Here is a 10,818-nt window from a genome sequence, read left to right on the forward strand (position 1 = left end):
ATGAGAGCTGCGAGTGCCGATGCGCCGCCCTTCAACCCCTCACAAACATCCGCAAACTCAGGCGCAAGCAAGCGCACAACATCCAATGGTCAGCAGGTGGTCCTCGACTCGGACGATGATTCTCTACCCGACCTTGACTTTGGTCTACCCACCCCCAAAGTCAAGACCATCGTCACGACCACCACCACACGTTCTAAGCGCATGTCCGAAGACCAAGAGAACGGTCTACAAAAGCCGGCCAAGAAGGCCAAGGATAACAAGAACAAGTTTGATGTACTTGTAAAGACGGCCCACAAGAATCTCGAGACAGAGCGGCAGATCAAGGAGCACAGCGCGCTTCTGGACCAGTCCCTTGAAGAACACGCAGATACTACCCTGGCGCTCAACGAGGAGCTACTTGGCCAAGCTGTGGACGATGATGACGACCCAGAGAAATCGCATCGCCTCCTTCAGGCCATGCAGAGAACCAATGCTACACAAATGGAGAGCGTCTACCATTTCTTCCAAGATGACTCGGACTCAATACAAGCGCAGCCCAAATTTCCCCTCAGCAGCCTGACCAAGCATGGATGGGTCTCGATTCTCAAAGGTGGGATGGTTACAATGACGATAGGTTGGATCTATTGCTAACATGGTCAAGACTCCTACGCCAGGGACCAGGCTTTCATGACCGGCTTTGCACAACAAATCTTTCGAATGCAACAACTTCCCGAAGAACTAGCTTCATGGATGATTGAATGTAGTGCGTTTCACATGAACTTGATAAAATGCTTCTGCTAAGAACTGTAGTTTCCCGAAGCCGGAATGAGGCACTTAGCTACAGATACATTGAGATCTTGGAATCAGAACCTCACAACAAGCACCTCCGTACGCTGCTTGATAACGACAGGCTAGATTCTTTATTCGGGGCAATGGGGGCCAATACAACTCAACTCAAGGCGCAGACTGAACTAGTCCCAATTTCAGTACCACGAACCGAAACTAAAGTCTTACTTCCTCCGTCACTGGTCTCTGTCGCCAGACTGCTTCAACAAGCAGCGCCAGTGTAGGTGGACCATTTACATGTACGGTACTTTGCTGACTCTAGTAGGCTACGTTCGAAAGCTCGAAGGCGTGCGCTCTCTATTCTTTGCCACGTGTGTCTAGATGACCGAGTTATTGCAGATGCTCACATATTACACATCATCCAAGACGCTATGGAAGCTCTCATATGCAACCTTGATAATCACAAAATGACCTCCACCGTAGGGAGTCCTTCACTGCAACACGATACCCAGGCTCTAATTTCTTCACAGCTTAGCGATATCATCTCCCAACTGCTTGTCAAAGTAACGCATCCTCTGCTTCAAAGGAACCTAGTCTGTTCTTTCCCAGCGACATCACCATTAACGGCATACCTACAACGACACTTGGCTCTCGCGTTATTAGTCTACCCAGTATCAGTCGACGTAGAACTCTTAGACCCCAAGCTGCCTGACATGATTCACCAATACCTGGACCAGTCTTCGAACTTCCGAATAGACAAGGACACCGACTACGAGCACCTCACGGCACGTTTGACATTGCTTGACATTGCCATTGGGCCTGGCTTATTGAATGTCCCGTATCAGCCCTTATCAAGTCCAACAACGTCAGAAACCGGCTCGTCTCCAGTCAGGGCTCCAGTACCAGCGTCATCAGAAGTCAAAGATTTCAACAACGAGGTGGATGCGCTTGCTCGGCAGTTCCAGCTACTCAGCAACTCCATCGTCGAGGCTGGCGCTGCGGTGGATCTTACCATCATGGACGCCAAAGATTCTATAGAAAGACTACGCGCACGACTAGAGCACGCTGTGCGGATAGGCGGAAAGAAGGTCTATAACGTCTTTGGTGATGAAGATGAACACACACAGCCAAACCTCAGAAGGTTCTTCAAAAGCACGGGCAAAGACGCGCCAAAGAAGTCTATCTTCGACGAAGAGGACGATGTAGCGGTATCACTAGCCGATGACTCGAAAGCGTGAAAGGCCCTGTAAAGATGTTGCTCCGCAGACAAGTTCAGATTATGCAACGACACTCGCATCGACAAGGTATCAGTCTCAATAAACAATACCGTGCCAATTTACTTCTCGTGGAAATCTTCTCAACTGCACAGACAATACTACTCTGCGCATCTTCACAAACCTTTGTTGAAAATTATTGAGAATCAATATGAGATGATCTATCATTACTGCAATGTAACGATAATTCAAGATCATATCGGAAAGTGTCATACGACACTGCGCGCAATCCTATAGTTCTGTAACGCATCTGTGAAAGCGAAGTTCGCATCACCATTGGCACAGCACTTGGCGCCCTTCTCCGCGCGACAATGTTGGAACTTCAGGGGGCGATCTACAGGGGAGCCAAACCGGCGTGTCCCATTGCAGCGCGTCCGTCATCTTCGCAGACTACCCAATGCAAGAAAACCATGCAATTTCACCTACTGCAATCCTTCGAAAACTAGCGTCTTAGCCAAAGGGTCTAGACAGGAGAGAAAAATCATGCGCGCAGCTGTATTCGTGAGGATGCTCGGTCGCGGCCCACAAGAAGAGATTCATCTCCTCCTGTCACATTGCATGGCGGGGCGACGACGCGGCTTACTCATCTAACTACTGTACGTGCGTGCGTGAGGCGGGTTCTTGGCTGAGAAACCCGCAGGTCTTGCTCATTAAGAACACGTGTGCAGAGATATTCGTACAGATGGATTGCAAGGCAGGCAGGCGGCACGGGTACGCTTCACGAATGGCAGATGCACCTGGCGACATGGGAAATAAGTCCTTCCAGATGCACGATGAGAGAGCTGTGGCGCATGCAGACTGCTGACTCGCTATCTGAGGCGGTGTGATGGTCCACTGACGGAACATGTGCAAGCTAGCAGGTTGCGTACCGTGGAAAGCTGGGAACGGCCTCGGCCAGGGTGCGAAGCGAAGAAAGGGAACGGGGACCTCTAGATTTCGCGCATCTCAAAAGAGCGCGAGTGTTTGGGATGGTACGAAGGAACCAGATTACCTCTGCCTTGAGCACACGTAGACACTTCCTGTCCGATCCACGCGCCTCTTCTAGCCCTAACAAAGCGACCGAAAATGTCGCGCATATCGAGCCTACATGCCGAAGCCCACAACCCGTGACCCATCCCATCGCAGACCATCCCCATACAAACTCCACCTGAAATAATCCCGGTGGTAAAACATCACCTAGCCCCGTTCTGCCACTGCATGCATGCAGGTATCCTTGGTCTCGGTAACAGTTCTTGTTATTTCGGATAGCAGTTTCCGCGTTTGAACTAGATGCCGTTTGCCGATGAACGGTTTGGCGGCTTTGCGGGATGGTCCTTGTAAAAGTAAATGCACTGCTGCACTCGATGAGAATGCGGATTAGCGGCCTTTGTCCGAGGCGTGTGGGCGAAGAATGTGCCAGTGACAGGTGTAGTGAGGGATTGGGGAGGCTTGATCTGTTTTGGTATTTGGTGTGTTTGGGGGTGGTGTTTTAGGTCGTGAGTTCGTGGGCTGGACATGGGAGAATCCAAGGATTGTCATGGCTATGTCAACTTGTGATGTCGATGAGACTCATATACTATTTCCATGCGGGTCGCGAATCTAAATTAACGCGTGGTATCCAGATCTATATACACAAAGAACGCTAAGTGCAGAAACGATGCAAAGCTGAATGAAACCAACAAAGCCAGTCGTAGGGAGTATCAGCGCTGCTGAGTCTCCGTCATTACTTCCACATCACCAGCTGTAGACTATGGAGGGAAAGAAAGAGTCGTTCGATTGGACATGTACGTTCGTTGGCTTCGCTGCCGGCTCTTCCAAAACCCTCTTCTTTTTTATATTTGAAAACATCCAATCGACTATAGTCCACCAAGTCCGTTCTTCTCGTCAATGTGCCTGTAGCGCTCCTGCTCCATGCGGTACTTGAGGACCATGGCAACGCAGAGTACGAGGATCATGTCTACACCGACGATGCCAAAGGCTGCAGTGAAAACGCGGTCCAAGTACGTGTTGGCGAATGAGGAGAACTTGCCGATGCAACCTCCCTTCTGAGCGGCGACCAGGGTGTTTTGGCATGTGCTATCCTGGACAAATGGAGGGGTGGTCGAGTTCACATAGCCGCAGCAGTCGAACTGTTCTTCGTCAGCTTGTGTGCACACCGGCGTGGACGTGCGGAAAATGCGCTTCTAGTGCTGACGCCAGTCATGGAAGACTCACCTTTTGCTGCAGGAGACTCTGAATAAGCGGCGACTCACGGCCCCAAAGTACACTGAGGTTGGTCCGGGTTTGCAGAGTTTCCACCCAGATGGCGATACCGAGTCCGAGTGTGAATGTTGCACAGATGACGACTAGCCAGCCCTGAGTACGAAGCCAGCCTCGATTTGTTGGAAGGAAGAGCGCAGGGAGAGACAGCAGGAATGTGACGAAAACGAAGATAGCATTGACGACGCCAGCTGGATAATTGTTAGTTGATGTTCCTTGAGACTACACTAACATAGGCGATGCGTGGGACAATCTGCCGCCACAGTAGTGTTGAATATCGATTCCTTCAACGCCACCCTCATCGCCCATTTGTGAAGGTCGTACCTGTCAATGGACACTGGCCGAGCAGCAGGTTCTGCGTGACGTTGTCTACAGTTGGAGTGGCGCGCATTGATTGCTCAGATATGAGGGAGAAGCCCAGCAACAGTCCTCCACATCCGGCGAAGAGGAAATCCATGCCCACAAAGGCCATCATCAGTTTGGTCGGCATCTTGACGGTAGTGTGGTTTGACGGAAGAGACTGGAGAGAAAAGAACGATTGGACAAAGAATGGAAGTCGAGCGCAGCGGAGCCGTCCGGCGTACTCTCGTGAACTACGTCGATCAAAGCGATCAACGCGAATTATTAGATAGAAAGTAGCGAAGAGAAGAGAAGGTGGTAGCAAGAGCAGCGCTCGCGCGGAAAATGCATGGCATTGGGGGCACGGGGGCCTTGAGCATTAAGAAGCACTGCGCAGGCGCGTCGCAGTTGGACCACGGCGATGCGTGGGTGGTTTCAGTAGTGTTGGAGCATGGTGGGCGGCCAATCACGGGCGCGAACGGGCATAATGGTTCGATGTTTTGGCGCTGCGACGTCGGTGAGCCACAGACGAGTAGATCGCGGCGTGAGGATGCGACGAGAAGTTTGGAACATTCATCAGGAATTACTTGAGATGAGGTGAACCGCGGCATTTGGCTGTCACGAGGCGCGGTGGTGGTGAGTACCCAGCTGCTGCCTCACGCAGGCCGCCACCAACAGCGCAGGCGTGCGGGACGAGGGAGCAGGCTAGACCGTCGCTGCAAGCGAAGCGAGATCAAACGGGGAAGGTGCGTAAGGGAGGTGCTTGCCTGGTGCTGGCTTGGTGCAGCCGCGGCTTCCAGCACGACCCACGCAGCACCACCGTCGTGGGATGCTCTGGAGTGGCATGAAGCGCATGTTTGGCGGATGGACAAGAGCAGCGGGCGGCAGAGTTTGGCATCTCGTTCGGATGCCTGTCTGCTGCGCGTGTACTGTCTTCTGTCGCCTGGGTAGTGTGAACTGTAAGACGGACAGGAGTGGGAACCGGCATTCACCAGTTGACCGTCAATCTGACTTGAGCGGGACTAGCGGCGGCATCCCACCAATCAACATGAGACGAAACAGCGGGGCCTGCTCAGCTGCCTCTAGCGCAGCCCTCGGCCTGAGAGGGACGGCGGACTTTTCATGTGGAAAGGCCGCTGCTGTTCATCTCCAAAAGCGACCTGACAGGCCAAATTCTAGTGGGAAGGGGTCAAAGTTAGTATCAGCACGACGGCCGCGCTGCGCTGCAATCTGCCAGTTCATGCGTGTCGCGACGGCGGCGAGCGAGGCTGGCGGCCAGGGCAATAATTGTCGATCTCCGACTCAGAGCTGTGACCAGGGTTGCGCTCAAGCGCATCCGCCCCCAGTTGTGTGGATAGTTGAGGGCCTGCCCGCACCAAAGCAGCCAAAGCAGCCGTCGAGAGAAATACTTGACCACTCCCGCCGTTTCATTCCCAATACCGTTCGTCCCTTTCCTTCCTCAGACAGCTCTCGGGCTATAACACACCTGCACCACTCCGTCTGTCCCTGCGTGCCCGCCAAGCTCCACAAGCTCAGGGTTCACGAGACCATCGCTGCCTCTTTTTGCACGCTCCCAACGGCGCGCCAAAACAAAGCACTCGCCGCACCTGATCCCCCAGGCCGTCGTCCCAGGTACGTCGCCAGTCTCTCTTTCTTGCGCTGCTCCTGCGAGGCCTGCCGCGCCAGGTCACGCTCCCCGGCACCAAGCCCTTCGACCAGCACCCCCCAGCCACTGGCGCAGCACGGGCCCCAGAGCAATTTAGTGCCTTCCACCGAGCACAGTGCGACCAAGCGTTTCCTCCCCCGCGCACCTTTTCCTTGCATTCCTGCTGCGCCATCAAAGGGACCAGCCCCGATCTTTTAACAGGCCGCGCTTCCTTTTCCTATTGAGGGCGTCCTAAGAGTCTAACCCAACTCAAGCTGTCTGCAGTTCCTTCTGTAACATTTTGCGCGTCTGCCCAAACCACGCAAGAACGCCTGCCAACTCCCCACACTCGGCCCAACTCAGCTTAGGGCCTTCGTCCCCCAAACACTGCGGGTAACCAATCTTTGTCGCGACTCACCACCATGGCCAGCGAAATCACCGAGCACGACCAGAACGCGTCGCCGTCCGTCCACGACGACGGCAATGGCACCATGGGCATGGAGAACCGCGGCGTCAAGCGTGCGCGCGCCGCTGCCGACGACGACGACGACGACGATGACAAGCCCGGCCGCGAGCGAAGAAAGATTGAGATCAAGTTCATCCAGGACAAGTCGCGTCGACACATCACCTTCTCCAAGCGCAAAGCCGGCATCATGAAGAAGGTACGTTGGTGCCCCCGTCGCGCGCATCGTGGTGCATCTGCTCCCGCGTCGCTTGAAACCGTTGCCTGCACCGAGCGCTCCGCTAACCTCCACCCCAGGCCTACGAACTGTCCGTCCTGACGGGCACGCAAGTGCTGCTGCTCGTCGTTTCCGAGACTGGCCTCGTCTACACCTTCACCACACCCAAGCTGCAACCGCTAGTCACCAAGCCCGAGGGCAAGAACCTCATCCAGGTACGCTGCAACCACCCACGCGCCTGTCGCATTGCATTACTAACCGCGCCCAGGCCTGTCTCAACGCCCCTGAGCCGTCAAGCGGCGACGCGAATGGCGTCGACAACGACACTGTCGAATCGCCAGAGGACAACCACGCCCAAGTGCCGCCTGGTCAGCCACGCGGAATGCCGCCCAACAACCAGCCCATGCCCCAAGCCTACATGACGCCCGAGGCTGCCCTGCACTACCAGAGCTATCTCCAACAACAACAGCAATCAAACCAGTACCCCATGGCGCAGCAAGGCATGCCCCGCCATCCTGGCGGCCACTACCCCCAGGACCAGAAGCTGGGCTAAACGTAATACACACATACTCTACCGCTTTGGTAGCAGGTCACTACTCGGAAGGCGCATAGTAACTGGATAGGGATACCCACATAATGGCAAAAGTAATCACGGTGTCGCTCAACGACCAAGACGCAGGTGCATACATGCGAGTTCGCATGCGACGGTGTAGCGAGTGAGAAGATTTGATGTGGGCACGCAATGTTGGCGGGGATGCACTTGCACTTCCGGACGACTGTACGTCTTACGTGGATATTGGCGCAGTCTGTGGTTTCTTTATTCTCAGTCGTTTGTTCTCGATCAACATATCTAGCATCTCCTGTCACATTTACCAGGCGCTGTGTAGACCAGATCTATAACTCTACTCATAGTCTCGGTCCAATCCAGCACCTTAATTCACTCCAAGCTAGCCTCGTGGGCCGCTATCCGTGAGGGCTTAGTCTGGTCTGGGCATTGCTTCCTATTCCGTCGCTCGAACTTGCCTTTCTGGGAGAATAAGCTTGCCACCACAACTCAAAACCCTGAAGTGTCCGCGGAACCACTCCTTGAAATGATTTCTACAAAAACTTACGTTATCCGCTGTTTCGATTTCTCCGCCGTCTCTGGCTCACCGGTGCAAGAACTAACGTCCACACGCATCGCTTGACTCCTCTGAGATGCCCTATCACCTCTCTCCACTGGACTGCAACGTTTGTCTCGCAGTGAAAAGCAATGTGCAACGTTGACCCAGGCTCGTGCGCGACACCGATGACGGCTTGATAACGGCTGGGAGCTGGGAGCAAGGCTCTTGTCGCCTACCGGCTGAACTGAACTAGAGACTCGAGAACACCCTCGAGGAAATGTGACATCCGCAATCGCACGACCATGCCCGCCTAGCGCGCCTTGATAGATCACACCATGTACGTGGAACCACGTACGTCCTTCGGACTCGATGTACCGGGAGGCTTTGCAGAGCCAATGCAACACTGGTACCGTCTACCTCGAGGTTTGCTTTACCCACTGGCCATAACGACATTCGGTCACGATCACGGCAATACCCTCGAAATGCATGACTACGTGACTGCGGCATCTGGCTAATACGTCGCACCAAGTGGCAGTCATGTAGCACACAACCAGCCGATGGATGCGAAAGGCGCACGCCACCTACTCCTTCGGAAATATCTCGAGGGCTGGGGTACCTAGAAAGAGGTTGTTGATGAGATGCAAAGAGCGCCACAGTGGAGCGAATGAGGCTGTGCGAGTGTGAAGATGTTCTCGAGATGCCGCTGAGCGTAACTGATAACACGTCGTGCGATTCCGACATCGCTCTCACATTGACATCACCAAGAAGAGAATGTGTGTTTTACGTAGGAGAGAGATGAAGGTTTGTCGCGAGACACAGGTGGCCTCAAGACTGACAGCTGTGTCGTCATAGGGCTGATCCCAATTTAGTCGGCCAGCGGCTCTTGAAAATCACTGCAAGGTTACAACTACGGACCGCACCGCGGAAATCCGCCGAAGGATACCTACGCCGGGACATGGACACAGCATCGATGCAGTGCGACTGAAGTCTTCACGCTTTGTACGCTGTCCTCTGTACGTCGGGCCAACATGGTGGAACTAACTAGCACTTAGCCTCCATGTCAATTGTGTAGCGCCTGTAGAGGCCTCCTGGGACCATCTCATATCATTTTCTTGTCATTGCGTATCTGCCGCAGATAAATACTCTTTCAACGTTGGTTCTGGCTGTTGGTTACTTGTGTGCTACTCGACGCGTCATTTCGCGTCCCGGGTGCGGATGTCTTCCCGTAGATGGTCTCTTTACTTCTTTGAGTGGTCCCCGCATTTAGGAGAGCTAATGCCGGCTCTTAGGGAGGGTGCATTATAGGGATTGATCGGCGATGTTTTTTGTATGCTCAACGTGTATTTCTTTCCACCTCGACGATAGGATTTGGGTCTTGATTGAGAATGCCAACAGCTTGTATTTCTGGCACTTGCCGTTGACGACGCATTCAGAGTACATTCCATGGAATTAAAGGATATAAGTTGAGTCGAGCTCAAATATACATCTGGTCGCATGCTCCTGGTGATGGCTTCTTGCCAGTTTCCACATCACACAACGGCGATTCATCCTAATTCTCTACGACTGATGGTCGAGGAAACGGTAGACAACGCGACACAACTTCGACATTTCTCTGTCGTTCCTGCTCTACGGAACAGCCCGTGCTTTCTGTATCATATGTCAAACATCGATCAAGATACTAGAGTTCATTAATATCATATAAGTGGAAAGACCACCATTCCTGGTGTACAGCGTCCGATCATAAGCATCGGAGTACCCGCATCTACTAACAAGCTCACTGGATCCATGAAGAACGTCCAACCCAAGCCGGGCATACTCCACTACAAGGCAGATCCCAAATTTTATTCCATGCGCAGGTCGTGAACAGCTCCGTCGTGGCTATGTTGGGGTATTCGTGTTCGGCTTCGTTGACAGCGTTCAATCTTTAAGTATCCCTGTTCTGACCAAGCCTTAAAACTCAAGCAATAATCCAAACAGAGCTTAAGATGACAACAACGTGTATCGTGCGCTTGTCTCTCAACCACCATTCCTTTTCCATGCCTTCGCGTCCCTGGCCGCAATGGTATGTCTTGTGGCTCTTGCTGGCTCGATCTTGTTGTGATCGTGAGAAATGTTATAAGCATCCTCAGCACAAAATTTACAATAGTCATGTGTTTGATTCCGCATTCAAGACCCGTTGAACTGGGGAATATGAGTTGTAATTTTTGCTACCTCTGGGCTGATAGCTTCATCACTAAGTTGAGATTCAAGTGTTTGCATACATGCCGCCGTCGCCTTCGTGGTCCCCCGCGAAGGAGAAGGGTTGGAGGTGTGAGTTCGGCTCCAAGTTGTGGATCTGCTCAGGTGGTAGAGTACAGGCTATATGATTCAAACGCCTGAGGACACCACCACGCGTTAGGTAGATGCTGTGCACGTGAATTCTTGTTCCCCGCCTTCTCTGCGTTTGATGCGAGGCCTCTCATCCGTAATGTGGCCTCACGAGGTCTATGACACTTTTTGAATCGTGCTGGCTTCGCAAGCCTGGTGAATGTCTGACCTAAAAAGCTCAACGCTGGGATGAGGTATTGTGGCCTGCAGACCCAGCCTCAAACAGAAACTAGCTCCAGAAATGCGAGATTTGTGACGTCCTGAAGTTGCTGTGGGGATGAAAGAGGAAGGTTAATAGGCTTGGCAATTCGGACCCGTGGACGCGAAAGTGGACCGCGCTAGTGGACCGCGTCGCGTTTGCATGGGGAATCTCTGATGCACTGACGTCTGTGATGTACCTTTCTTCT

At 53.1% G+C, this 10,818-nt stretch overlaps 3 protein-coding genes across 3 annotated transcripts; 2 read left to right on the forward strand and 1 right to left on the reverse strand.

Moving 5' to 3' along the window:
- Window positions 1-2,003, forward strand: J4E86_005514 (uncharacterized protein; the record flags this gene model as incomplete). Its single annotated transcript, XM_051446048.1, has 3 exons — window positions 1-589; window positions 641-742; window positions 1,429-2,003. 3 exons carry the CDS (start codon window positions 1-3, stop codon window positions 2,001-2,003), a joined length of 1,266 nt encoding a protein of 421 aa, XP_051302815.1.
- Window positions 2,004-3,874: 1,871 nt separating this feature from the next.
- Window positions 3,875-4,767, reverse strand: J4E86_005515 (uncharacterized protein; the record flags this gene model as incomplete). The annotated part of the gene is made up of 3 exons (XM_051446049.1): window positions 3,875-4,147; window positions 4,233-4,468; window positions 4,602-4,767. The coding sequence occupies 3 exons, from the start codon at window positions 4,765-4,767 to the stop codon at window positions 3,875-3,877; spliced, it is 675 nt and encodes a 224-aa protein (XP_051302816.1).
- Window positions 4,768-6,683: 1,916 nt separating this feature from the next.
- On the forward strand, window positions 6,684-7,494 carry J4E86_005516 (uncharacterized protein; the record flags this gene model as incomplete). The annotated part of the gene is made up of 3 exons (XM_051446050.1): window positions 6,684-6,923; window positions 7,022-7,156; window positions 7,210-7,494. 3 exons carry the CDS (start codon window positions 6,684-6,686, stop codon window positions 7,492-7,494), a joined length of 660 nt encoding a protein of 219 aa, XP_051302817.1.
- Window positions 7,495-10,818: the final 3,324 nt, after the last annotated feature.

Source organism: Alternaria arbusti, assembly GCF_024043155.1.
Source record: "Alternaria arbusti strain BMP 1465 chromosome Unknown scaffold_6, whole genome shotgun sequence".
Classification (NCBI taxonomy): Eukaryota; Fungi; Ascomycota; class Dothideomycetes; order Pleosporales; family Pleosporaceae; genus Alternaria; species Alternaria arbusti.